At 58.0% G+C, this 26,614-nt stretch overlaps 1 protein-coding gene across 5 annotated transcripts in view; it reads left to right on the top strand.

The window, feature by feature from the left end:
* The first annotated feature begins 3,616 nt into the window (after positions 1-3,616).
* ZC3H3 (zinc finger CCCH-type containing 3) overlaps positions 3,617-26,614 on the top strand; it is a 114,196-nt gene continuing 91,198 nt past the window's right edge. The window contains exons 1-5 of one of the 5 annotated variants that reach the window (XM_063709572.1): positions 3,680-4,092; positions 7,306-7,501; positions 12,665-13,685; positions 15,742-17,059; positions 18,609-18,805. In XM_063709572.1, the coding sequence (XP_063565642.1) occupies positions 13,133-13,685; positions 15,742-17,059; positions 18,609-18,805 (2,068 nt within the window). In that variant the 5' untranslated portion in view covers positions 3,680-4,092; positions 7,306-7,501; positions 12,665-13,132. Of the gene's footprint in view, positions 4,093-7,305; positions 7,502-12,660; positions 13,686-15,741; positions 17,060-18,608; positions 18,806-26,614 lie in introns of those variants that run through there. The other 4 variants (XM_063709575.1, XM_063709574.1, XM_063709573.1 and 1 more) reach the window with 4 other exon arrangements.

Genomic DNA, 26,614 nt, shown 5'->3' with positions numbered 1-26,614 from the left:
AAACATGGCCAGTCCAGGCACTGGAATCCAGGCCGTAGAACGGCGCCCACGGTCAAAAGGAATGAGACCCTGATGCACTGGGCGACACAGACGGGCGACACAGACTTGGAGACATCATGCTAAGTGAAAAGCCAGGCACACGGAGCGGACGGCGTGATCCTGCTCACATGATGTGTCCCGAATGGGCACGTCCAGAGGGAAGAAGGGAGATGGCTCTGCCGGTGCCCGGGACGGGGGTTGGGAGCGACGGTTGCTGGTTTGGGGTTTCTTTCTGGGGTGAGGAAGTGTTTTGATATTGGCCGTTGGTGATGTTTGCATACCTCTGAATATGCTAAAACCCACAGAATTGCACACTTTAAATGGATGAATTGTATGGTATGGGAATTATATAATTATGTCTCATTAAAGCGGTTATTTTAAAAATCTAGTGCCCAGTAGCAACACCTAGTCTCGGCACAGGCTCCCTCAGTGCCCTACTGACCTAAGTCATGGTGGGCCCAGGGCCACGGGCCCACCCCTGCACACGGTAGTCCTCCCACCCGGCCCTCCCAGCCGCTCCGCGGTTGTGGATGGGGCCACTTGGGCTTCAGCCCCACTCCTAGGCCTGACCACAGTGGGGACGCAGTGGTGCCCTGTGGGTCCCTTCTGGTGCTGTCTCCTGGCTGTTTTGTGTATTTTTTGTTGTTTGTTTTGTTTTGTGTGAGGCAAGATCTCTCTGTCGCCCAGGCTGGAGTGCAGTGGTACAATCACCACTCATTGCAGCCTCGACCTCCTGGGCTCAAGTGATCCTCTCCTGTCAGTCTCCTGAGTAGCTGGGACTACAGGTGCTCAGCACCACACCTGGCAAAGTTTTCGTTTTTGTTTTGAGACGGAGTCTTGCTCTGTCACCAGGCTGGAGTGCAGTGGCGTGATCTCAGCTCACTGCAACCTCTGCCTCCCAGGTTCAAGCGATTCTCCTGCCTCAGCCTCCCGAGTAGTTGGGACTACAGGCATGTACCACCACACCCGGCTAATTTTGTGTCTGTGTGTGAGAGACGGAGTATTGCTCTTTTTTTGCCCAGACTGGAGTGCAATGGCACAACCTCAGCTCATTGCAATCTCTGCCTCCCGGGCTCAAGCAATTCTCCTGTCTCACCCTCCCAAGTATCTTGGATTACAGGTGCCCGCCACCAAGCCCAGCTAATTTTGTATTTTTAGTAGAGACAGGGTTTCACCATGTTGGCCAGGCTGGTCTCAATCTCTTGACCTTGCTATCCACCCGCCTTGGCCTTCCAAAGTGCTGGGATTACAGGCGTGAGTCACCGCACCCGGCTGTAAGTTTTTAAAATTATTTAATTTTCAGTAGAAAGGTCTCACTATGTTGCCCAGGCTGGTCTTGAACTTCTGAGCTCAAGTGATTCTCCCGCCTCAGCCTCCCAAAGTGCTGGGATTCCAGGGCTGAGCCACTACACCGGGCTTGGGTACTGTTTTGCAGACCAGGTAGGTCTAAGGTTTCATCTCAGGACACACTGCTGGGCAGAGCTGGCCTTCCTCCGTGACCCCGGCAGGCAAGGAGCACACACACTGCTGCCCCTGGAAGCCAGCGCCCTGGGGTGTGGCAGCCCGTCCCTGCTGGGTAACAGGGCCAGCACGTGCTGAGCTGTTGTGCTGCAGCCTCCATGGTGAAGATGGAAGGAGCCGGGCACACAGCATCCCTGCAAGGCCACAGGTGTTGGGGGTCGCTGCTCCCTGCCCTGTCCTAGCAGCCACTCCCGAGGGGTCAAGGTCCTGGCTGGGGCAGAGTTGGGCAAGGAGGATGCAGGCTCATTTGCTCACCCAGATCCTGCAGCCCAACCCTGAGCCCAGCTGGAGGTGTCCAGGGCAGGGATGTTGCGGCAGCCTGGGGCTCTGCACCCTCCACCCTTCACCACCACATTCTGCCTCTTGGCCTTTACCTCCAAGAGCTCTGGGGCCACACCAGCCCCCCACCCTGCCTGGCTGACCTGGCCTGAGCCTCACCCTGAAGGCTCTGTCACACTCACTCATTCATCCAACAAATGTGTATTAGCACCTGCTGCTAGGTGATTTTCCAGCGATCCCGGGTTCTAGCAGCAAACAAGACAAGGTCTCTGCCCTGGCAGGTCTGAGGCCAGTATGCTGAAGGGGATTTCTGGTGGTGTGTGCGTTGGAATGCTGCAGCCACAAATAACTGGAAATTCAGATGCCAACAGAAGGAAACATTATCTTGTGTAATCAGAAACCCAGAACTGCTGTGTACCCCAGGCTGGACACAGGCAGGCCTGAGAGCTTTGGCTGGTGATGGGCACCTAGGGCAGGGGGTACCCAACTCGGCCTGGCGGGCTTCTAGCTCTGGTCCAGCTGGAGCCCATTAGCTGGGTGTGGGCCCAGAATCCTTGCTTATGGTAGTAAGAGGCTCCAGGAGCCTAAGTAGAGACTAACGCGTTTGTGCGCGTGTGTATGCACGTGCGTGTTGTGTGGCTGTTGTGCGCGTGTCCATGCAGGTGCGTGTTTGTGTGCGTGTGTATGCACTTGGGTGTTGTGTGCGTGTTTGTATGCGGGTGCTTGCACGTGCATGTTGAGCGTGTTTGTGCACGTGTGTATGCACGTGTGTGTTGTGCGTTTGCGCGTGTTTATGCACCTGAGTGTTGTGTGCGCGTTGTGCGCGTGTATGCACGTGCGTGTTGTGTGCGTCTGTGCACGTGAGCACACACGTGCGTATTGTGCGTATGTGTATGCACGTGCGTGTTGTGGACATGTGCGCGTGTGCATGCACGTCCGTGTTTTGTGCATGTTTGTGCGTGTGTGCATACACGTACGTGTGCGCGTTTGTGCGCGTGTCTGTGTGCGGGTGCATGCACGTGCGTGTTGTGTCCACGGGTTTGTGTTCACGTAGGGCATGTACACGTGCATTTGCCCATGTGCTCCCGCTCGCTGATGCAGGCACGCATCTGCATTTATATGTAAGTGGGCCTCTGTGTTCCTGTGTGTGCACATGTCGCTGTGTGTGTTCGTGTGCAGGTCACGGTGCGCAGCCAGCGCCACGCCCGGGGCTGTCCGCTGCAGGAAGGTGAGCCCGTCTGAGCCTCCTCCCTCCTCCTCTCCTCCCGCTTTTCTCCTTTCCTTTGCAGCAAAATTCCTGGAAAGCCCTGTACAGCCTCGCAGCCTCTAGGTCTGTGGTGCGTCAGGCCCCTCCCAGACACCGGCAGGAGGTGGCGGCCTCCAGAGTGCAGGGCGGGCCTTGCCTCCAGCAGGGGTGTGAAGAGCCCAGGCTTATTTTCCGGGAAGGCCTCGCTGCCTCGTGGGGGAATGGGGTGGAGGCGGCAGGCACGGCAGCCCCTGTGGGACTTGGTCTGAGGCCATGCAGGCGCCGTCTGCGGGCAGGAGGGGCAGGTGAGGGCCCGGACGGCTGAGCAAGGTGTGGCCCACTGTGCCCGCAGGTCAACGGGCAGTGACGAAGTTACCTCAGCTTCCAGCTGGGCGCTGGCGAGGACAGGTGCTCTGTCCACACTCAGTTCTTTAATCAACACCCCGAACGGGAAGTGCTCGAAGGAGGGCAGAGGTCAGCCTGGGAGGAGGGAGGGAGGCCGGCCCCGCCCCATCGGTCCAGCCCCCATTCACAGGCGGGGCCAGAAGTGTTGAGGGCGGAACTCTGCAGCGAGAGGGCGAGCGCCTCCGTCCCCTGTGCCGGGGTTCATCCCTCCGCCCAGTTTACGGAAGTCGGCGAGGCGCCCTGGGCCAGATCCGCGCAGGTCCTGGGGGGCCAGAGCCTGGGGAACACCACGTCCCTTCTGCTGCGTGTGCAGAGTGAGCGGCGGGCGGCGGGGCTCCAAGGAAGGGCGGCCCCGGGGGCGGCTGTCTCGGAGTGCGGCTGAGGGGCCAGCCCCTCAGAGGGGACGCCTCTGCCCTGAGCAGCGTCCAGGCCCCTGGTCCTAGGAGCCAAGACAAGCGCTAGGGTGGAGGCGCGCAGAGCACGGAGGAGGGGACCAGCGAGAGAGGTGATCCCGGAGCCGGGAAGGGCACGAGGACCCACGCCTGACCGCGACCTGGACAACCCGGCCTCGGGAACCAGCCCTGCTCAGGGCGGGACTTCAGGTGCCTGCCAGACCCTGTCCTGGCCTGGCAGCAGCTCCCGAGGGGGTCTGGGGTGCCGGGGAAGTCCCCACCATGTCCTGGCAGCCTCACTCCTCGCTGGCTTCTCTGCCTTGCCCCTCCCCTCCCCCCACCCTCCCCTCCCCTCCCCCCACCCTCCCCTCCCCTCCCCCCACTCCCCTACCCCTCCCCGCCTTTCCCACTCTGCCCCACCCTGCCTCTTCACGGCTTCACTTTTGCTGGTCCTCCTGCCCCGTGCTCTACACACAACCCACCCCCCACCCCACCTCCAGGGCTTTGGGCGTCTGAGCCCACATGGGGCGGATTGTGGTGATGGGGGCCCTGTGGGAGGGGGTGTCGGGTTCAGAGGCGCCCCAAGAGTGAGGAGAGGCAGGTGGCAGAAGAGCCCTGCTAAGGCCAGGGGGCCTCAGGAAAACTCCCCCAGCAGCTCCTGGGCACCCCACGGCTTACACCCCCTCCTGGGGCAGAGGGCGATGGGGTTAGGGGCCAGCCGCTGCCTGCAGGGAACCCAGGCCTTGCCTCCCAGCGCTCTTCCCTGGCACGCACCCCCCATCCTGTCTCCTTCTGGGGTCCCTGCCCTGAGGCCTGTCCTTTCCTCCCCAGCTCTGGAAGGAGTGTTGCTCCCTGGGCAGGTTTGGGGTGGGCTTGAGGGAGGGTGACACAGAAGCATTCCCCACCTGGCTTCTGGCTTTCTGGGCCTCCGCCTCTCTTCACTTTGCTAGAAGAAGCTGTCACTGCCAGGATCCAGGCATTACTTTGGGGTGGGGAATGTTTTCCATGCAGGTGGGGAACTCCTGCGCTTTGGCCAGTGTTTAATGCCCATGGAAGCCTGGCACAGAGAGATTCACACCCTCCCCCCACCATGGTCCCGGAGAGTCTGATGGCAATGCCTGACCTCAGGAACAGGAGACCAACAAAATACACTTTCTTGGCTTGGTGCTGTGGCTCATGCCTGTAATCCCAACACTTTGGGAGTCCAAGGTGGGCGGATCACATGAGGTCAGGAGTTGGAGACCAGCCTGAGCAACGTGGTGAAACCCCATCTCTACTAAAAATAGAAAAATTAGCCGGACATGGTGGTATGCGCCTACTCAGGAGGCTGAGGCAGGAGAATCGCTTGAACTTGGGAAGCAGAGGTTGCAGTGAGCCAAGATCACAACACTGCACTCCAGCCTGGGTGACAGAGCAAGAATCCATCTCAAAAATAAAAATATACTTTCTCCCAAGGGCCCCAGCCCAGAGGGTGTGAGGGCCTTGCAGTGGGAGGTAGGTGTCACTGCGCATCCGTGACAGTGGGGAGAGTGGGATGAGGGGGACCCCCGGACCTCTAGAGCAGTTTTCTCCCACCGTCACTTTCTCCCTCCATAATAGAGGGCACAAGGGGCATCATGGGGCACTGGGTGTGGCTAGCCAGACACCTGTTCCCACCTGAGTGATGCAGGACTTTCCTCAATCACTTTTGCCAGCTGGAGACACCCAGCCGGCCCTTGCCCTGCCTCGGCCCTCAACTTCAGGGCTGGCTCAGGCCCACCGCCATTTCTGTCATGGAGGGCAGAGGACCACAGTGTTACAGCCTTCTGTGTACCACGTTTGATGGGTCCCATGCTCTTGTACTGCATCCAAGAAGAATGAGGATATGTTGACAATCAGATAGTGAGGAGGGGCTGGGCGCAGTGGCTCAGGCCTGGGAGGCTGAGGTGGGAGGATCACTTGAGGTCAAAAGTCTGAGACCAGCCTGGCCAACTGGTGAAACCCTGTCTCTACTAAAAAAAAAAAGAAAAAAAAAAAGCCAGGTGTGGTGGGCACCTGTAATTCCAGCTACTTGGGAGGCTGAGGCAAGAGAATCGCTTGAACCCGGGACGTGGAGGTTGCAGTGAGCTGAGATCACGCCACTGCACTCCAGCCTGGGTGACAGAGTGAGACTCTGTCTCAAAAAATAAAAATACAAAAATTAGCCAGGTGTGGTGGTGGGCACCTGTAGTCTCAGCTACTCGGGAGGCTGAGGCAGGTGAATTGGTTGAACCCAGGAGGTGGTTACAGTGAGCCGAAATTGCGTCACTGCACTCCAGCCTGGGTGACAGAGTGAGACTCTGTCTCCAAACAACCCCAACACACCCCAATAAAGAGTGAGGAGGGTGGAGAATAATTTTAGGAGCAATGGAATAGCTGTCAGTGGAGGGGATGATGCTGGGGCGGTTTCTCTCCCAATGTGGCTGAGTCCTGGGCTTTTATGGGCTCAGAACAGGGGAGGGCATGCTGATTGGTTTGTGGGCATTCAAAGAGAGACTAAAGCAAAGGCACCACTGAAAGGTGGGCATGATGATGTAGAAAGCCAATTCAGTAGGGTAGGTATATGTAAAATAGGTGAAGGGTGGGGACGAATTAGAGGAAAGCACGCCAGACAGAAGACAGGTTCTCAATCCGGTCTGAGGATTTAACTTGTAGCTTGGCTTTCAGGCTGTCTTTGGCTTGAAGGTGGGGCTCCACCAGGGACCCACTCCTATCTGCGTAGGCATTTGTCTGTCTCCTGCCACTATCATGAGGGCCTGGGGCCTGGCTGCATGCAGAACCCCCACCTGGCAAGGAAGGTGGCTGGAGGGGTCAGGGCTCCAGGGCCACACCCCCGAGGTGGGTGTGGCTGGGTCACTGGAGGGGAGAGGCAGGGACTTTTGCAGGGCAATGAGATGGGGTTAGGGGTGGGGTGGAGGGGTGGTGGGGTCCGGGGAGTGGTGTTGGGGGACGTGGGGTGCATAACAAGCCCACAAAAGGCCTGACATTCTGTGCATGTCCCCTGATAAAAGTGCGTTTAGCATGGCTACACTGCGTCTTATTAGTCCTCCCTTCCCCAACAGAGGCTAGTGCTTGGGGCAGCCTTCTGAGGTTGGGCTGGAGAGAAGTGGGGTGCTTTGAGGCCCAGGGCACCCCTGGGGGGGTGTTGGGCAGGCGCAGGGCAGCTTGCGGACCCAGAGGGAAGAAGGCTGCTTAGGCTCTGGTGCAGAGAAAGCCTCTGCATAAGAAAAGAGCTGGAAGCTGGGTGTTGAGGAGGGGAGGAGAGCAGAGGGAGGTGGGATGGGGACAGAGAAAAATCTCCCGTGGGGAAGGAGGGGAGAAGTCCACCGCAACAGACAACAGTGATGGCTTACTCTCGGGGTTCATCTGTTTACTGAAGTCTGATGGGAATCCCACCCCACTCAGACCCACACTGGGCAGCGCTATGGGAAGGGGCTCCACGAGAAGAAAGGAGACACCAAGGAAGAGTGGGCGGCCAGCACCTGCAGACCCCGGTGGGAGAGATGGCCACGAAGCAGCCTGGCCAGGATGTGCAGTGTGCTGCCCTTCCGAACACCGGTGTGCACGGCAGGCGGTTTAGGTGACTCTGCTTCCCGCCAAGGTGGGTTGTTTTCACGTTTGCCAGTTTCACACGTGCCAGAGCTTTCAGCGTAACTGCGGGGACCAGTTTTAGCAAGTTGACTCTGACAGTGCTCACATCCCATTTACAGTTTCACAACCCCAGAAAACAAACTCACACACCTTGCCCTGTCTCAGCAAGTGGCTGGGCCTCTCCCACCACCCTACTACCCAAGAATACATCAGTTTTTGCTGTGTCACAAAGCACCCTAAAATGCAGTGGCTTAAAACCACATCCACTGATTTGCTGATAGTTACGGGAGTTGGTAATTTAGGCTGTGTTCGCCTAAGATGGCTCAAGTCTGGTCCCTGTGGTGCCATCTGGGTTCACTGGCGGGCAAGAGACAGTCAGTCGGCCAACATGTTGGGCAGATAACTGTTGGCAGGAGGGTCAGTGGTAGGAAACTGGAGTCTCACTCAGCTCGAGCTGCTATGAAAATCACCACAGAATCGGTGGCTTATGGCCGGGCACGGTGGCTCATGCCTGTACTACCAGCACTTTGGGAGGTTGAGGCAGGTGAATCACCTGAGGTCAGGAGTTCGACACCAGCCTGGCCAACATGGTGAAACCATCTCTACTAAAACTACAAAAATTAGCCAGGCGTTGGGCCGGTCGTGGTGGCTCATGCCTGTAATCCCAGCACTTTGGGAGGCTGAGGTGGGCGGGTCACGAGGTCAGGGGATCGAGACCATCCTCGCTAACACGGTGAAACCCCGTCTCTACTAAAAATACAAAAATTAGCCGGGTGTGGTGGCGGGCACCTGTAGTCCCAGCTACTCGGGAGGCTGAGGCAGGAGAATGGTGTGAACCCGGGAGGCGGAGCTTGCAGTGAGCCGAGATCGCGCCACTGCACTCCAGCCTGGGTGACAGAGCGAGACTCTGTCTCAAAAAAAAAAAATTAGCCAGGCGTGGTGGCAGGTGCCTGTAGTCCCAGCTACTCAAGAGGCTGAGGCACAAAAATCGCTTGAACCCGGAGGCAGAGGTTGAGTGAGCTGAGATCACGCCATTGCACTCCAGTCTGGGTGATGAGAGCAAAACTCCGTCTCAAAAAAAAAGAATCAGTGGCTTAGACAGTGAAATTTCTCATAATTCTGAAGGCTGAGAGTCTGAGAGCAAAGTGCCAGCTTGGCTGGGTTGTTGGTGAGGGTCCACTTCCTGGTTCCGATGTGATGGGAGTTCAGCATGACTTGTTTCACAAGATACAGGTCACAAAGAGCCCACTGATAAAGCGGGCTGTGGTAAAGAAGCCCGTCAAAACCCATCAACGCTGTAGCAGGACGAGCCGCAGTCAAAACAACCCAGACACCGGATTAAAGAAGGAAGAGGTTTTTATTAGGCTGGGAGCGTCAGCAGACTCATGTCTTAAGAAGCGAGCTCCCTGAAAAAGAAATTCCTAGCCCTTTTAAGAGCTTACAACTCTAAGGGGTCCCCGTGAAAGGGTCATGATAGCTCAAGTAAGCGTGAGGAACGTGACTGGGGGCTACATACATCAGCTCACAGAACAAAAAGTTTCACAGTGCTTTCTCATACAATGTCTGGAATTTACAGGCAACACCAGTAGTTTTGGTCAGGGGTTAATATTATTATTATTATTATTTTTTGAGATGCAGTCTCGCTCTGTCACCCAGGCTGGAGTGCAGTGGCGCGATCTCGGCTCACTGCAAGCTCCGCCTCCTGGGTTCACACCATTCTCCTGCCTCAGCCTCCGGAGTAGCTGGGACTACAGGCGCCCGCCACTACGCCCGGCTAATTTTTTGTGTTTTTAGTAGAGACGGGGTTTCACCGTGTTAGCCAGGATGGTCTCGATCTCCTGACCCCGTGATCTGCCCGCCTCAGCCTCCCAAAGTGCTGGGATTACAGGTGTGAGCCACCGCGCCCGGCCTAATATTATTATTATTATTTTAACTACCAGGGCCAGGTGGTGGCACCAAGGTCGTCTAGCTATTTATCTTACTTCTGTTTCTTTCCAACTTTTTGCTTTCTCCCTTTTCTCCTGTCTTATAAACTAGGGAAAAGGGGAGGTGGGGGAGAAGCTGGGAAGGACAACAGGAGAAGTGGTGGTCTCATTCCAACACCAAGATGGTGATGAAAGGACCTCTATTCATCCTCACGGCTCACTGTGCCCTCATTGCAACACGTTAGCATACTGCGGGAAATTCCCGCCGGCACCATGACGGTTTACAAACGCCAGTATCTTCCACAAGTTACTCTATGTGGTCTGAAAGGGGGAGGACAATGCGTTCCAGGAACTCCCCACCCCTTTCCTGGAAAACTCATGAGTAATCCACTGCTGGTTTATCACGTAATGAAGAAATGATCGTAACAAGAGTCAGTCAAGCAGCCCACACTGCTACTCTGCTATCGATAGCCACCCATTTATTCCTTTCCTGTTTTTATTTATTTATTTATTTTTGAGTCGGAGTCTCGCTTTGTCGCCCAGGCTGGAGTGCAGTGGCACCAATCTCGGCTCACTGCAACCTCCGCCTCCCGCGTTCACGCCATTCTCCTGCCTCAGCCTCCCAAGTAGCTGGGACTACAGGTGCCTGCCACCACGCCCGGCTACTTTTTGTATTCTTAGTAGAGATGGTGTTTCACCATGTTAGCCAGGCTGGTCTCGATCTTTTGACCTCGTGATCCGCCCATCTTGGCCTCCCAAAGTGCCGGGATTACAGGCGTGAGCCATCGCGCTCGTCCTGTCTGCTTCTTATAGGGCACTAGTCCCATTCACGAGGGTTCCACTCTCATGACCTAACCACCTTCCAGAGGCCCCACTTCCTGATTCTATCACACTGACGGTTTGGATTTCAACAGAGGAATTTAGCATGTGGGGGCGCAAACATTCCGTTCTCAATGCTCTGCATGTGCTAGTCATGGTCCGGTAGGCCAGTCCCGGCTGTCACAAGGCAGTGGCCACAAGAGTCTCCAGGGAAACGAGACAGGGCTAGTCCACTGCACAAGTGCTCATCAAGCCCCATGGTGGGAAATTTCATCCCATTCATTCTCAGAGTGCTCTCATGGTCACCCATGTCCTGGCACATAGGTCACTCCAGAGTCACCCATGGGCTTGTCTCCAGGCCACTCGCAGGCTGCCTGGAGGGAGAGAGGCAGAAACTCTAGCCAAGTGTTCAGCTGGGAGAGTTGCAACGGGAGAGGAGGAGGATGAGGAGGGAGGATAGACAGGACTGGGTGGCACTTGGATGGGGTCTGCAAGGCAGCAGGAAGCAAAGATGGTTTCACATGGATTCCGCCTCTCCTAGATCCATCTGGGCTAGGTGGGACTCCTGGCTGGGGCTCCCATGGCCTGAGTCAGCCTGTTCTACTGCCTGGACTTCCCAGCCTCCATTCATTCACCCTTCTGCTCGGGGAGCCAGCCCTCTCCAGCCAGCAAGCTGCCTTTGCTGCTGCCGCTAGAGAAGCCCTCACAGTGCCCATCACTGTATGTGAGGTGGACTGACACTAGGCTCGCTAGTGCTGGCCTTGGGAGCAGGACAGAGGCGGGCTGGGCGGAGGCTGTGGACTGCGTCCTTACCTGCGTGCACAGGTGTCTCCTCAGAGGCACCATGCACGGGAGTCCTCTGCGTCACTGTTGCCATGTGTCTCACGTCTACATATGTTAGAAACCTTGGTATCTTATTTTTGCTGCAGCTACTTGTTTTAGAGAAAAGAGAAAACATTTTCATTTCCTAACACACTTCTCATTTCCTATACTCTTTCTTCTTGTAGATCTGAGTCTCCATATTGTATCCTCTTCAGCCTGAAGAAATTTATTTTATTTTTATTTTTTTGAGATACAGTTTCACTCGTCGCCCAGGCTGGAGTGCAATGGTGCGATCTTGGCTCAGTGCAACCTCGGCTTCCCGGGTTCAAGTGATTCTCCTGCCTCAGCCTCCTGAGTAGCTGGGATTACAGGCACCCCCCCCACCACATCCAGCTAATTTTTGTATTTTTAATAGAGACAGGGTTTCACCATGTTGGTCAGGCTGGTCTCTAACTCCTGACCTCAGGTGATCCACCCACCTCGGCCTCCCAAAGTGCTGGTACAGAACCTTAAGAAGGGCTTTGCAGTCTCAAAAAAAAAAAAAGGGTCTCGCTCCGCCAGTCTCCTGTCTCAGCCTCCCGAGTAACTGGGACTACAGGCACCCACCACAACGCCCAGCTAATTTTTGTATTTTTAGTAGTGGCGGGGTTTCACCGTGTTAGCCAGGATGGTCTCGATCTCCTGACCTTGTGATCCGCCCGCCTCGTCCTCCCAAAGTGCTGGGATTACAGGCATAAGCCACTGCACCCAGCCCAGCCTAGCCATTTTAACATGTACAATTCAGTGGCATTATTACCGTCATAATTTTGTGTAACCATCACCACTACTTCCAAAACTTTTTCATCACTCCAAACAGAAAGCCTACACCCATTAAGCAACATTTCTCCATTCCTCCTTATCCCAGCCACTGAACCTCTCATCTACCTTCTGTCTCTAGGAATCTGTATTCTAGATACTTCATGGAAGTGGAATCACACAAGATTTGTCTTTTAGTGACCGGCTTATTTTACAAAGCACAATGTTTTCAAGGTTTATCCATGGTGTATCCTGTGTTAGAATTTCCTTCTTTTTTTTTTTTTTTGAGACAAAGTCTAGCTCTGTCGCCCAGGCTAGAGTGCAGTGGCTTGCTCTTGGCTCATTGCAACCTCCGCCTCCCGGGTTCAAGCGATTCTTCTGCCTCAGCCTCCTGAGTAGCTGGGACCACAGGTGCGTGCCACCACACCTGGCTAATTTTTTGTATTTTTAGCAGAGACGGGGTTTCACCATGTTGACCACACTTGTCTCAAAACTCCTGACCTCGTGATCCGCCCGCCTCAGCCTCCCAAAGTGCTAGGATTACAGGCGTGAGCCACCGCGCCCGGCCGAATTTCCTTCCATTTTAAGGCTGAAAAATATTTCATTGTTTGTATGGACCACATTTTGTTTATCCTTCCATCCACCCGTGGACACTTGCGTTGTTTCCGTCTTTTGGCTATTGGGAAAAATGCTGCAGTGAACATGGGGGCACAAATATGTTTGAGTCTCTGATTTCCATTCTTTTGGGAATATAGCCAGAAGTAGGGTTGCTGGATCATACCGTAGTTCCATTTTTGTTTTCTCCTAGAAAGGCAGATTGCCACATGCAGCGCCTCATTTGGATGTGTCTGGAATCTTGGAAGCTTGACTACCTCTACGTTCTCCTACAAATGGACCTTGAGAGCTTGTTTGGAGGTTCTACCAGGGAAGCCCAGCTCCTCTACTGGGTATGGTCGTTCTCTTCGACTGAGCTGCAGCTTCGGGAGGGACGCACATGAAGCAGTGAGGAAGGAAGGGGACACCCGCCTAGCCAGCCAGATCAGCCGAATCAACCCTGGCGATCAATGGGATGACAGGTGTCGCAGCCAGATCGCCCTCATATCCGGTAGTTCTACTTTTAACCTTTTGTGGAATCTCCATAGTTTTCTGCGGTGCTGCGCCATTTACATTCCCACCAACAGCGCACAGAGGTTTACACTTGTACATGTTTCCAATGACGAACTAAAAACTTTCATGTTTTCAGACGTTCAACATGTCTATCCAGGGAACCCTGCTCTCCGATGTCTTCTCCTCTGGCCACAGTAAGAGGTTTCACAGACCCTCCTGGGTCAAGAGTAATTGTTAACTGGCCCTTCTCCCATGGGTCCCAGCGTAGACTCCCCCCAACACTCAACCGGGGCGAAATGAAACGCAGGGACTGTGGGAAGGAACTGCGGTATGGGCTGGGTGGGCCCCAGGTCTCGCCCCTCGCCAAGTCTCCCAAGGGGACGCGATCCCGGACTGCACAAGCTAGGCCCGCGCGGCCTCCCAGAGCCCAAGCAGTCCCTTCCCAGCCGCTACCAGGCCACTTCCCGGCGCTCACTAGTGACGTCCCCGCCTCGCTCTGCGCGTGCGCGGCTCCGCCTCCCCGCTGCCGTTGTCAGGGCGACGGCGGGTCCTCGGCGGTCGGCAGACATCCGGGCCTGCTCCCGGCAGCTCCGCCCTGGCCCGCTCCGCCCCGCCCGCGGGAAAAAGGTCGCGTAGCAGTGACGTCGCGGGGGCTTGGCCGGCCGTCGCGGACTCGGGAGATGGAGGAAAAGGAGATATTACGGCGGCAGATCCGCCTACTGCAGGGTAGGTCCGGCGGGGGCCGGGACGCGAGTCCCCTTCTTTCCCCCTCACCTCGCGGCGGGTCCCCTGCCCCCTTGTCGAAGGGGTCGCTCACCGCCCGCGTGTTCTGGGTGGCGGCTGGGGTGGGGGACGATAGGGTCCGTCAGGACTTGTGGGCCGGCTCAGGGCCGGGGTCAGTCCCCGACTCCAGCTTTGTCGAGGGAGTGGTGCCGGCCTTGCTGGGGCTGCAGAGGGTGGAGGCAGGGCCGTCGCTTAGTAACCCGCGGGGGGCGGCGGCCCTCCCCACCACCACGGGCTGTCTCGTCCCCCGGCGCCCACTCTCTCTCCCCGCGCCCCACTGCGGGGCTGGGACTAGTTCATGGCTCATTTCAGCAGAGCAGGCTAAGGGCGCACGCGGGTTCCTTCCTTGACGCCTGGTTTTTTTTGAGACAGAGTCTTGCTCTGTCACCCAGGCTGGGGTGCGGTGACGCGATCACGGCTCACTGCAATCTCCTCATCCTGGGTTCGAGCGATTCTCCTGCCTCAGCCTCCGGAGTAGGTGGGATTACAGGTAGGCGCCAGAACTCCTGGCTAATTTTTGTATTTTGAGTAGAGACGGGGTTTCACCATGTTGGCCAGGATGGTCTCTAACTCCCGACCTCAGGTGATTCACCCGCCTCGGCCTCCCAAAGTGCTGGGATTACAGGCATGAGCCACCGCTCCCAGCCTCGACGCCCGGTTTTGATGCCCCTTTTCTCCGAACAGTCACACTCCCCTTGCCATTCCAGGCGCAGACTGAACAGGCTTCAGCTTCCACACTTAAACATTAAAAAACCCAAATTGGTCTTTCTAAACTTAAAAAAAAAATCCATGTTCGGACGCAGTGGCCCACACCTGTAATCCCAGTACTTTGGGAGGCCATGGCAGGAGGATGGCTTGAGCCCGGGAGTTTGAGACCATCCTGGGCAACATGACGAGAGCCCGTCTCTACAGAAAAATTTTAAAAAGTGAGATGGGCGTGGTGGCTTGCGCCTGTTGTCCCAGCTACTCAGAGGTGGAAGGTTTGCTTGTGCCCTGGAGGTGCCGGCTGCAGTGAGCCGTGATTGGGCCACTGCACTCCAGCCTGGACAACAGAGAAAAACCGCATCTCAAATAAAAAGCCAAAACCAACCAAACAAAAAAAACTTTAAAAATTAAAAATCCTTTTTGCTTTTACTCTCACAAAGGGAATACTTAAGGATTGGGAAAGTGTGTATGGATAAGAGGCCAGGTGGGCTGCCTCCCACTTGGGGACACTTCTTGGGCTCCCATCACACCTGCTCTGGGGCATCAACACGTCTGGATGTGGCTTTCTGTGCCCCCGGGGGCAGGGCCTGTGGTGGGGGAATGCTAATAACTGGGAGGCTGGCTGCTGCTGCCCTTGCCTGTGTTCCTGGCCCTCCTGCACCGGGGTAGCTATCCAGGGACTTATTTGGAAAGTCCTGTGGTTGTGTCAGTTCACTGCAGTAGGACTCTAGCCCATTGCTGTCTCCTCTTCTGCAGGGAAGACTATGAATCTGGCAGAGCAGTGGCCTCTGCTCCTAGTATTCTTTTTTCCTGTTGTCAGGCGTGGGGTCCTCGAGAGTGTCAGTTCTGTTACGCTCAGTGGAGTGACTCCTTTCCATCTGTAGGCAAGCCAGAGGGCCTGTGCGGCCACGTGTCCCCTCTGATTCAAGCAGTGCAGAGGGGATCGCTGCGATTCTCTTCAGACTGAGTGATGCGTCTCATCAAATGATTGTGGGCTCAGTAGACCAGCAAATAAGGCTTGTTACACCACACGGTTCATTTCTGTGTGAAGCAGGCAGAAGTGGGACTGAAGTGGAGCTGATGGAGAAAAGGCTCATAGAAGCGACAGGCCCAGGTGACGCGGGCTGAGGTGTCAGTGAGTCCCAGGCTCTGGGAGCTGTCCCTCCTGAAACTGGCAGGGGCTCAGAAGTGAGATGGGATCTGGGGGTATCTTGCCAGCTGAAGCCCTTCCAGGGTAGTCATGATTATCGCGGTTACCCTCTGGCTAACTGGGCCTGTGGTTCTGTCTTCTCAGGTCTGATTGATGACTACAAAACCCTCCACGGCAATGCCCCGGCCCCTGGTACCCCAGCAACTTCTGGGTGGCAGCCACCCACTTACCACAGTGGCAGAGTCTTTAGTGCCCGCTACCCTCGTCCAAGCCGGAGGGGCTACTCTTCCCACCATGGGCCTTCGTGGCGCAAGAAATACTCCCTCGTGAATCGGCCCCCGGGACCCTCAGACCCTCCTGCCGACCATGCTGTGCGGCCGTTGCACGAGGCCCGGGGGTGCCAGGCTCCTGTCCCGCAGCAGCATGTCCTTGAGGGACAGGTCCAGCTCAGTCAAGGTCAGAACGTGGTCATCAAAGTTAAACCGCCATCAAAGTCTGGCTCTGCCAGTGCCTCAGGGGCCCAGCGGGGCTCTTTGGAAGAATATGAGGACACCCCCTGGAGTGACCAAAGGCCCCGGGAAGGTGAAGGTGAGCCCCCTTGGGGACAGCTGCAGCCCTCGAGGCCAACAAGAGCCAGGGGGACCTGCAGTGTGGAAGATCCTCTTCTGGTCTGCCAGAAAGAGCCTGGTAAGCCCAGGATGGTGAAGTCAGTGGGCAGTGTGGGCGACAGCCCCCGGGAGCCCCGCCGGACAGTCAGTGAGAGCGTGATTGCCGTCAAGGCGAGCTTCCCATCCTCCCCTCTGCCCCCACGCACTGGCGTGGCCCTGGGCCGGAAGCTGGGTTCTCATTCCGTGGCCAGCTGTGCTCCACAGCTCCTTGGGGACAGGAGAGTAGATGCTGGCCACACAGATCAGCCAGTTCCGTCTGGCTCAGTGGGGGGCCCCGCCAGACCGGCCTCAGGACCCAGGCAGGCCCGGGAGGCCTCGCTGGTTGTGACCTGTCGAACTAACAAGTTCCGGAAAAACAACTACAAATGGGTGGCTGCCTCCGCGAAGAGTCCCCGTGCTGCTCGGAGGGCCCTCAGTCCCAGAGTGGCTGCAGAGAACGTGTGCAAGGCCTCTGCTGGCATGGCAAACAAGGTGGAGAAGCCGCAGCTCATAGCTGACCCAGAGCCCAAGCCCAGGAAGCCAGCCACGTCCTCGAAGCCAGGGTCTGCCCCCAGCAAGTACAAGTGGAAGGCCTCCAGCCCCTCTGCCTCCTCCTCTTCCTCCTTCCGTTGGCAGTCGGAGGCCGGCAGCAAGGACCATGCCTCCCAGCTCTCCCCAGTCCTGTCTAGGTCCCCGTCGGGGGACAGACCAGCAGTAGGACACAGTGGCTTGAAGCCCCTCTCTGGGGAGACCCCGCTCTCGGCTTACAAAGTGAAGAGCCGCACCAAGATCATCCGGAGACGTGGCAGCACAAGGTGGGCATCCCGGCTGGCTGCGGTAGAGTGTGAGGGGCTGTGAGGAGGGTTTGTTTGGCACCCCTAATGGATCTGCTGAGCTCGGAGCTTTGCCTGCAGTTGCGTTCACATTTCCAGCAAGAAATGAGGCAGGAAGTGCTGCTGTGGTGGTTTGGGCTTGCCTGGGGCCGGGGCCCTGGCCGGCATAGACTTAGGGGACAGGTTTCCCGTCCCTCACACTGCTGGCAAGCCCATCCTTTGTCCTGCCGGTGAGAGACAAGCAGCTCGCTGGGGGCAGCTTCCATTCCAGTTGCACAGGGTTCACAGAGGGAAGGCTTTGTGCTAGGCCAGGCGCAGGGGGAGTAGCTCCCAGGGACCAGCCCAGGGTCCATGTGTCCCCAGGGGGATGGTGAGACAGAGAGCAGTGTGTCTGCCCCTGGCCTGGACCTGCTGGCCACGGGTCTGTGCTGGGAGGTGGACCAGAGCTCTGGGCCCTGCCAGGCGTGCCTGTTCTTTCCTGCATGCCCTGTTTCTAGGGCTTGGGCTCCAGGAGGCCTGGCCTTTGCTGGCCCTCCGGCTGAGGGCTGCTCCAGCTGGGCTGAGTGGGCAGGGGCCGGGGGCTGCTGGTAGGTGGGAGCCTCCTTAGGCATTCCTGGCTTTGGGCTCTGTGGCCTCCCTCGCGGAGTGCTGAGGCTGCAGTTGGCCTTTGGTCCCAGGGCGAGCAGATTGGTGTTAGGTCCCAGCCCCCTTGGCCAGGCAGCCAGGCAGAGTCAGTCACTTGCTTGGCGCACATCTCTCCTGGCCTCCACCCTTGCGGACTTGTGATGAGACTCAGAGATGGTGTCATGGCACAGTGCTTGGTCTGGGCTCGGGGACTCCATGAGGTTGGCAGCTAAGGTGGTGGCTGCACCTGCTGGGCAGAGGGCGGAGGTCCTGCCTTCGTCATCAGGCACAGTGGCGCCCTGCCGTCTGGTCTAGGTTGCTGGCTCGTGTAGCTCATTCTCTCTGGCTCTCGTCCCCCAGATAGGTGCCGTCTTGAGGCGCATGGGCACCCGGCTCCTGCTCCTGGCCGTTTCTCGGTGGCAACTCTGCTCTAAACCATGCTGGCAGCTCCCTCTGTCCAGGAAGTGTGGAGAGGGAGCGTGGAGAAGCTGCCTCCTTACTGAGGGGCTTGGCAGGCCACTTGGGGCCGGTGGCCGCTCTCCTCAGGGATGTCGGCCCTTCTCTTTGCCCCATGTAGAGGCTCCTTTTTCCTGGGCAGATGGGGAGGGGGTGGACATGCGGGTGGGGATGGAGCACTGAGGCCCCTCTGCTCTCCCTGGGAGCATGGCAGCCTGCCCTAGTTCTGGGGTCATCTGGGATTGTGGATCCAAGCCTGCCGCCTCAGCCTGGCTGTGGAGGGTGGGCAGGGCCACCATGGGTTGAGAGAGGCAGGGTCCAGAAAGGACCCGCTGTGGCCTGGTCCTGGCCTTCAGGAGCTGCTCCCACGCTCCTCGGGTCCTGGTGAGGAAGGGTGGGTGGGCAGAACCCCCAGGGCTTGTTGAGAGCTGCCTGTATTTTGTCTCCACAGCCTTCCTGGAGACAAGAAAAGCAGCACCTCACCTGCCACCACCACCAAGAGCCACCTCAGCCTCCGGCGGAGACAGGCCCTCAGGGGGAAGAGCAGCCCTGTCCTGAAGAAGACCCCCAACAAGGGCCTGGTACAGGTCACCACGCACCGACTATGTCGCCTGCCACCGAGCCGGGCCCACCTCCCCACCAAGGAAGGTATGCTGGGAGCAGTGGCGCTGGGCACTGGGGCTGGGCCTGCCTGACGGGATATGCTGGCCTGTCAGGAGCCATGGGCACCTTCCCTGCCTCATGCTGGTAGAGGCCCTGGCTGGGAGGGCGCTGCCTGGCAGACAGTGGGTGGTGGTGGGCTGGCGGATAGAGGATAGGGCCCGGATGCTGCGTCCTGCAGTCTGGGTGTGGGATGTGCTGCTGGGCAGGCACTGTGGCCTCTTCTGTGTGTCCCTTGGTATGGACCCAGCTGTGTCCCTCCTGAGGGAGGAGAGGGCGGCGGCTGCTGAGCCCTTAAGCAGGGGTGAAGCCCTCGCTTGTGCTGCGCTGGGCACCCCCAGGCCTCTGCCTCCTCCAGGGCCCTTCTGTGCTCAGCTGGCTGGGGCTGCAGGTCTACCTGCCCTGCCCTTTCTGAGTGTCACATGGTACTGTGTGAGTTTTTTGAGTGGCCTGAAAGAATTGGTCTGGTCTCCTGCTGTACCACTCTAAGTGTGCCCAGTCGCGCCTGGAGAGAACTGGTCTGAGCCCCTGAGAGCCCCTGTGGTGGCGTGGGAAGGCCCCGGCCTGCAGATTGTGGGGCGTAGCCCCGTTGAGGTTGACCCCCACTGCGGTGATGTTTGCCAGGACACACTGGGGGAGTGGCCTCCAGGCGGGCACGTGGTTGGGGGTATGTGGTGAGGGTCCAGAGCCCTTGGGTATGGCACCCCCCAGACACTGTGGGGGTCAGCGTGGAGCCACGTTCGTCTGTGTGCACCTGGTCCTGTGCGACTCTGTGGCTCTGCTGGGCGCGTTAGGGCAGTGACTTCCCGAGCTCGTGTCTGTGACATCTGGAGAAGGTGGGGCATTGGGGATTGAGCAGGCTTGGACCTGGGCACTCTGACTGGGAACCGGTGCTCAGAAATCTAGCCAAGGCTGGGCGCGGTTGCTCATGGCTGTAATCCCAGCTCTTTGGGAGGCCAAGGTGGGAGGATCACTTGAGGCCAGGAGTTCAAGACCAGCCTGGGCAACATGGCAAAACCCCGTCTTTACCAAAAATACAAAAATTAGCTGGGCATGGTGGCACATACCTGTAATCCCAGCTACTCGGGAGGCTGAGGGAGGAGAATTGCTCGAGCCTGGGAGGTTGCAGTGAGCCGAGATCGTGCCATTTCATTCCAGTCTGGGCGACAGAACGAGACTCTGTCTCAAAAAAAAAAGAAACCCAGCCAAGCATACCGTCATCTAGGGAGGCTTCAGACGGCTCTGGAAGGAGCTGGGCCTGGGCAGACCCAAGAGCCGTGTGGGGGCTGTCGCGGGAGGGCAGGGCGTTGGGTCCCAGGTGGAAGGCTGAATGGGGCGATGCAGCCGGGTGTTACAGCACAGTGGGGTGGGAGGAGGTGGGGCTGGGGGCGCTGGTCGGCTGTCCCCCGTTAGCCGACACCTGCTGCACGCCAGGACACGTGGATTTCATCCTGGTGACAGGGAGCAAGCAGAGACCCATGCGGTCCCTGGTGGCCACAGTGAGGTGGCCGGATGGCGGTTAGGTCGTGGGCTTGTCTGGGAGTGGATGGTAGGGGTGGCTTGGACAGTTGGCGGTATCCCCTGGTCACTTGGGGAGGAGGGATTGGGGAGGTGTCCAGCTCTGGGAGGCCAGCAGGGGCTGCTGAGCCCTAGGAGGCCGAGGCTTGCAGATGGCGTGGTGGTTGGGGTGAGAGGCTCCCCACTGGGTGCAGGTTCAGCCCTGCTCACCTGGCCTGCTCCCTCTTCAGGCCTCTAGTAGAGTGGGGTATAGGCAGGGGATGGGGGAGGTTGCTTCCTGCTGGTGGGGCCTTGCTCGGCGCCCCCCGGACTCCTGCCGGGAAGAGTGGGTTTGGGAGGCCACCAGCTTCGCCGGCTGACCATTTCGGAGTGCACAGCTGAGGGGCTGCTGTGGTCCTGCCTCACTAGAGGGAAGGGCGTAATTGATCTCATCGTTGTTTTTTTTTTTTAATGTTTTTAGAAACAGGGCCGTGCTTCCCTCCCAGGCCGGAGTACAGTGGTGCAGTCACGGCTCATTGCAGCCTCAACCTCCTGGGCTCAAGTGACCCTGCTGAATAGCTGGGACTACAGGTGCATGTCACTGTGCCTGGCTAGTTTTTAATTTTTTTGTAGGGACAGGGTCTTGCTTTGTTGCCTAGGCTGGTCTTGAACTTCTGGGCTCAAGTGATCCTCCTGCCTTAGTCTCTTAAAGTGCTGGGATTACAGGTGTGAGCTACTGTGCCCAGCCAAACTCATAGTTAAAGACCAACGTGAGGCTGGGCGTGGTGGCTCACGCCTGTGATCCCAGCACACTGGGAGGCCGAGGCGGGTGGATCACCTGAGGTCAGGAGTTCAAGACCAGCCTTGGCAACATGGCAAAACCCGGTCTCTACTAAAAATACAAAAATTAGCTGGGCGTGGTGGCGAGCGCCTGTAATCCCATCTACTCGGGAGGCTGAGGCAGGAGAATCACTTGAACCCAGGAGGCAGAGGTCAGATCGTGCCATTGTACTCCAGCCTGGGCGACAGAGTGACATTTTGTCTCAAAAAAAAAAAAAAAAAAAAGACCAGCGTGGCGGCTGCATGGAGTGAGAGGAGAGGGTCCTGTGTGAGGAAGGGGTGGGGAAGGTGTCCCACTCACTTGCCCACCACTGGCCCAACTGGCAAGTGCGGTTGAGTCACTGTGCCTGGCAGCCTGCCGGCTCCTGGGGATACTGCAGTGAAGGTGAAGAGATGATGAGGCTGGAGCCGCCTTCCAGTGGTGGAGACAGGCAGCCACTGGAGTGCTTGTACATCAGCCAGGAAGGTGCTCCTGGGTGGAAAACGCCTTCTGAGGAACAGGCAGGGGGAGAGCACAGGGCCAGCTGCAGAGAGGTGGTCGGCGAGTGGGAGGGCTTCTCTGAGGAGGTGACCTGAGCAGAGAGGAGCGAATAGGGCTCAGCTCTGAGGCTGAGGTGGAGGTGGGAACGAGCTTACTGCGTTCTGGAGCACAAGGAGGCTGTGGGGCCAGTTCACCATCTGGGAGTGTGGCTTGGAGAGGATGCAGCCAACGGGGCAGAGGGACCAGCTCCTGGGAAAGGGTCTTGTAGGCCACAGGAGGGAACGGGGGGTTGGTTCTGGTTACGTTGGGAAGCCAGGGAGGGACAGGGGAGGACCCTGGGAGGGGCGTGTCCAGGGCCCCGGGGTGTCTGGCAGGCCTGAGTGGGCAGAGTCGGGAGGGCCTGTGCGTGAGGCCACTGACGCCAGGCCAAGGAACGGAGTCCGCAGGCTCTCAAGCAGGCAGGGAGCCTGTGGAGATGTGCGCGGAGGTGAGAGGCCGAGCCTGCGTCCTGGCCTGGTCACTCAGGTGGCTGACCCCAGAGACAGCCACCGCGAGACTCCAAGCTGGCCGCAGGGGAGGTGGGCATGGCCAGGGCGTCTGCTGAGGAGATGGGAGGCTGGGGCCCAGGAAGCTGTTGAGTGGCTCCCCCAGGTGCCCTCCTGCAAGGCCCACCGTCTCCATGCCTGCCTGCCTAAGAACTGAGGCCTGCCTGTCCTCTGCCTTGGCCAGTGGGTTTCTGGGCAGGGCCCAGCTTTGTTTCGTTGAATGCTGCAGTGCTCTGGTGAGCCAGTGAGCCCTTCCCAGGCCCTCCTTCAGCCCTCCCGGGTGGCCAAGGCCTCCATCGGCCGGGGTGTTCGTTCCTGGATGCTGGGGTCGTGTGGGCTGTGGATGGGGCAGCCAGGTGGGACTGCTCCTGCCTTTGGCTGTTTGGAGTTTTCTTTCCCCATTTTCTGCCCAGCAAAAGCTTAGTTCCAGCTCCATCTCTCCTCTTCAAGGAGACGGCAGTGTCCCAGTGTCCAGCTGGGGACGACTGCCCTGTGGGCTCCTGCACCAGGGACAGGGGCTTCTGAAAGCTGCCAGGCAGCCCTGCTGCCGCCTCCCTCCCCCGCCGCACTTCAGCCTTGCCGTGCGGCCCAGTGGCCAGCAGAGGGCGTGCTTGCCCCTCCTATCGCCTCCGTCCACCCTTTTTTGGTAATTGATCGCCTAATTTCCTTTTTATGTGAAAGAAAGCAGATACCAAGTAATTTGCAGCAATAACCTGCTAATGCTGGGCCAGTATCGAAACTCCCCTGTTCATTTCAAGTGGCAGATAAAACGCTAATACATAATTATCCTTGCAAATTGGATTATTTTAAATAACCAAAAGGCTACGGCCAGGAGAAAGCGATCCCATCTCCCCTGAGTTACTATTGCAGCGTAATTGCCGCGTTCAATCAATTTCCCTGGCATTAGAAATTCCATCACAATCAACATTAAGCTTTATTCATTGTGATGGCTAAGAGCCGGGCCATTTCTCCTCTTTTTCTTAACTGGCAAAATTAATCAGGGAAAAGATTTTAAACATTTACCCGTGCGAAAGAGGTCAGCCCTGCCACTATATTGCTCAGCAGATAAGGGGGCTAATAAAAAGAAAATTGAATTACTAATGATCACCAAGAACAGAGTATATAAAACCTGGCCATCGCCAGTTCAGGAAAAGGGAGAATCAATTTTCTTGGGACAAGGTGCGTTCATTTTTTATTTTGGCGCATATTATCAGCAATTTAATTTGAGACGCAGAAACAGGAGGAAACAGTTAGGGAATAATGAGCCCGGAGGTGTAAAGTGCCTCGGGATATATGCTGTACACAATTTATTTGGCACAACAGATAATCGCTTTAATTGAATTCAAAAGTGCATTGTTCAGCAGCACTGTGGCCGCTCACGCCTGGGGACTGAGACTGTTAGGAAGGTTTCAGCCTGACTCTTCGGTGCCTCTCCTCCCCTCCCTGCCTCTCCCGGCCCTCCGAAGTCCTCTGGGCCTGGAGTCAGACCTCGGCTGGGGGCGGGGCAGGGGATTCCTGGGGGTCTCTCCCTCTGCTGTCAGTGTGCCCCTTGCCTTCTGTTTCTTCCTTCCCTTTTCTCCTGGGGATGGGTCTGTTGGCAGCTGGGGGATGAGGATGTGAGACACTGGCCGGGCGCTGAGGCTCATGCCTGGAATCCCAACACTTTGGGAGGCTGAGGCGGGTGATTACTTGAACCCAGGAGCTCAAGACCAGCCTGGGCAACGTGGCAAAACCCCATCTCTACAAAAAACATGAGAATTAGCCGGGCGTGGTGGCACATGCCTGTAGTCCCAGCTACTCGGGAGGCTGAGGTGAGAGGATTGCTTAGGTCTGGGAGGTTGAGGCTCTAGTGAGCCATGATCGCACCACTGCACTGCAGCCTGGGTGACAGAATGAGACCCTGTCTCAAAAAAAAAAAAAAAAAAAAAAAAAAGGAGATAGAAGACAGCCCCAGAAGGGTGGCCTGGGCGAGTAACGTTTGCTGGAGGCTGCAGTAGAGACCTGCTTGGGTTGATCTGTCTCTGGTGGACCCATGCTAGAGGGGGCATTTGGGCAGAAGAGATGAAAACCTTTTTGGAGTCTGAAAAATGGTGTCCTGTTTGCCGCTCACATAACTGTGGCAATTAGTGTTCTCGAGTACAGTGTTTATAGTACACACGGCTGAGCACTGTGGCCAGGCTCTCACTCTGGTGCGGGGGAAGTGGGGCCAGCTTCGTGGTCCGTCGCTGTGCTCAGCCACCCTGAGATGACAGGCATGACTCCCTAAGCCTGGCCGGCCTGTGTAGAGGGATGCTGTCCAGGCTGTACACTCCAGGCCAGGCCAGGAGAGGGCCAGCTCTCCCACCCACCACCCTGTGCCCAGGCTGGGGAGCTTCTTGGTGGCAGGAGGTGATGGGACTCCTACCAGCCACATGGAAACGTCTGCTATTTTACGCCAGGGAAAAGTCGTGGTAGGTGGGTAGGCAGTGGTGTCGTCATCTGCTGGAGTGGGAGGGCCCTCTCTGCTTCACCCACCCAGGATGGTGGATGCATGCCGGTGGCCTGCCCCCTTCCCCTGTGGCCTGGAATGAGCCCAGGGCCCTGCCTGGGAAGCAGCCGCCTTCCCAGACTTGTCGCCAGTGTGCTGGTTGAGGGTGCGGGCCTGGCAGGTCCTGGGCACACCTGTGGTGGACAGAAAGGGCCTGGCTTGCGTGGTGGTCTCGTGTGGACAACCAGGCTGGGTCGAGGCCTGCCGGCTGCCCAGGCTTTGACAGGAGCCAGGCCGGGCATCTGCCTCTGGCCCAGAGCTTGCTGTACACACGGAGGGCGATTCCTACCCGTCCCTCAGTCTGCCGTGCCCGCCCCTGGGTGTGGAGGAACTGCTGTCAGCATTCGCAGACGAGAAGTGGAGTCTCCACTCACCCCAGGTCACTGGCAGAAAGGGCAGGCGTGGGTCTTGGACCCACCTCTGGCTGGTGTCACTAGGTGCCAGGGCTGTCCTGCCTGGGTGACTCTTTTGGGGCCTGGATGCCCATTCCCCGAGTCCAAGTTTCTCTGAGGAAGTGCTTAGGGAGAGCCTGTGTGAGCTGTTGGCCCTCAGCCCCTCCCTGCCACCGGGTGGTTGTCGTGGCTTCCCCCAGCCCCAGAGCAGGACCCCAGTGGGACCTGAGAGGCTGGGGTCCCTCAGGCACACGGCGCTCTCTGGATACTGGGTCTCACCCTCTAGCCCTGGTGAAGCCAAAGGCAGCCTCCCCAGAGCCCTGGCCGCCCGCCCAGTCCTGTGTGGGCTCTCGCCCCGACTGCGGTGCGACATTTCCTGGAACGCTGCCTCCTGACTGCTCGGTCTCAGAAGGGCCTGCCTTGACGGCTGTTCATGTGGCCTCTCTGAGTCCTCCGAGGTCCCTGGGGCCCTCCTGTGTCCTTGGGTACTCCCTGTGCGCATGATCCTTTCTGTGTTGCCTCCTGGTGCCTTGGAGAGGGGCTGGTTTGCCACGCAGCCCTGGCATCAGAGGCCTGGGTGGATTCTGCACCCAGCCCGTGCTGTGGCTTTGCACTGTTTGGCCACAGATGCTTATGGGGGTGTCACTGAGCAGGCACCAGCTTGGGAGTGTGATGGCCCCCTACCCCTCTGCCCCTCTGTCCCCAGCGGCTTCTCCTGGTGACCAGCGCAGCCTGTGGATTCCAGTGCATGGGAAAAACCCAACCGCTTTCTCTCGACTGGCCCTGCCCCACCTCGAAGGCCCGGCTTGCTCCAACCAGGCCCAACCTCTGGCCAGGCCCGTCCCCCACCCTTAGGTGTGCACAGTTTGCTCCCCTCATTCGGGAGTCTGTGAGGTGGGCCGTGGTCCATTCTGCCAGGCCAGCTCCTCTAAGATCGCGTGCCAGCCGCCCCGCCACCATGGGCATTCCTTCCTCCTGCCTCGTGTTTTGTATTGCAGGAATTGCCGGCTTATTGTCCATCCTGCCCGTTAAGAAGGTGCTGTGGGGAGCACCCTGGCTGCCCTGCGTGCACGTGAGCCTCAGGCTGCGGCAGCTGCTGGTGTGGGTGAGGCGCCCCCCCTCCCAGAGGACTGGACCTGGGCAGAAGGGAGGGCCTCGCTCCCTCAGGAGGCCCCATGGGCAGGCCATGGGCAGGAAGGCGGGGCAGTCACCATGCTTAGCGGGCAACCGAGGGGTGAGGGCCTGGCAGAGGGCTGCCCACCAGGAGGAAAAGCCACACAGGGCTCCCTGCCCCGACGCTGTCCTGCCCCTTTGAGACGTGCAGGCCGGTGGAGGTCAGCAGCAGCACTCAGAGGCTCAGTGAGCAAGTGGGCAGAGTGCCACCAGCCTCGATCCCCGGCCTCCAGCAGAGGGGCTGGTTTCTGTGCCATCCTCGCCGTAACCTCCTGTGCCAGGCTGCTGGGAGGCCTTTCTGAGCCTGGCGGTCTCCCCGGGAGGCTGGCCGTGGATGGAATG

This window comes from Gorilla gorilla, chromosome 7 (assembly GCF_029281585.2).
Source record: "Gorilla gorilla gorilla isolate KB3781 chromosome 7, NHGRI_mGorGor1-v2.1_pri, whole genome shotgun sequence".
In the NCBI taxonomy this organism is placed as follows: Eukaryota; Metazoa; Chordata; class Mammalia; order Primates; family Hominidae; genus Gorilla; species Gorilla gorilla.
This window is presented reverse-complemented; position numbering and strand designations above follow the sequence as displayed.